The following is a 969-nucleotide window of genomic DNA, read 5'->3' as shown; positions in this document are numbered from 1 at the left end:
ATCGGCGCCCCGGATGCCACGCATGCCGCCACTCAGCGGGGCGTTCAGAGCCACCAGGTGAAGCTGCCAAGAGGGGACAACAGGGCTTGAAGGACATGGCTTTGGCCACCATCATCATGTCCCCTTGGCTGGCACATGGCACTCACAGCAGGCTGGAAATCCTGGTGAACGTGTGCGGCCACAGGGGCTGGATCTGGCCGGCGGTGGATGTAGTAGCTGTTGAGGAGCTCATGCTGATGGTGGAGCAGGGGTTGCTCAGGCAGGTGGTGTTGGTTGGCTACCACCTCATCCCCGCGCCAGGGTCGGGCGGTGGGCAGGGGGACGTGGTTGCGGAGGGGGTGCAAAGGCTCGCGGGGTTGGGGGCCAGCATAGTGAATGGTGGGTGGCTTGTCATACACCTCGTTGTCCTGGGGAGGGAGAGACAGGCCGAGGGTTGGTGGTAGTGCCCCAGGTGGGATGGGGATGGAGATGGGGATGAGAATGGAGGTGTTTGGGAATGGAGGTGAATATGGTTGGGAATGGAGGTGAAAATGGTTGGGAATGGATGGAGATAGGGATGGAGATGGAGGTCGTTTGGGATAGAGATTGAGAAAATTGGGGATGGATAGATATGAGGGTGGAGATGGTTGGGGGTGGAGTGGTTGAGGATGGGATGAGGATGGGCACAGGAGACAGAAAACTTACCAGAGCCGAACTGGGGATCAGGTTGTGCTCCTCCAGCTGCAAGGGCATGGCACATCAGATCCCAGCTGCCCCCCTCTCCTCTTCCTCGCGCACAGGTGGGGGGACCCCCAAGCGTCACCCAGAGTCACCACCGAAACCTCAGTGTGACGCTGTCTGCACTCCCCTAAAGCTGGGTGATGCACCCCAAGACGGGGTGACCCTCTGCCCCCCCCCACTCACCAGCACCCGTCGGAAGCCCCCGCGCAGGCGGACGGAGAGGTCTTGCCGGTGGGGCCGGGAGAAGGA

The 969-nt window shown here is 61.4% G+C and overlaps 1 protein-coding gene across 1 annotated transcript in view; it reads right to left on the bottom strand.

Annotated features, from left to right (window-relative positions):
* LOC103803043 (collagen alpha-1(XVIII) chain-like) overlaps positions 1–969 on the bottom strand; it is a 17,017-nt gene that overhangs the window by 916 nt on the left and 15,132 nt on the right. Inside the window, 5 exon segments of the mRNA XM_009075577.1 lie at positions 1–7; positions 10–63; positions 147–407; positions 685–720; positions 904–944. The exon segment at positions 1–7 is cut by the window's left edge and continues 164 nt beyond it. Coding sequence (XP_009073825.1) covers positions 1–7; positions 10–63; positions 147–407; positions 685–720; positions 904–944 — 399 coding nt within the window.

This window comes from Acanthisitta chloris, unplaced genomic scaffold (genome assembly GCF_000695815.1).
Source record: "Acanthisitta chloris isolate BGI_N310 unplaced genomic scaffold, ASM69581v1 scaffold1325, whole genome shotgun sequence".
Lineage (NCBI taxonomy): Eukaryota > Metazoa > Chordata > Aves > Passeriformes > Acanthisittidae > Acanthisitta > Acanthisitta chloris.
Note: the sequence above shows the minus strand (reverse complement) of the source record. Positions and strands in the feature narration are given on the sequence as shown.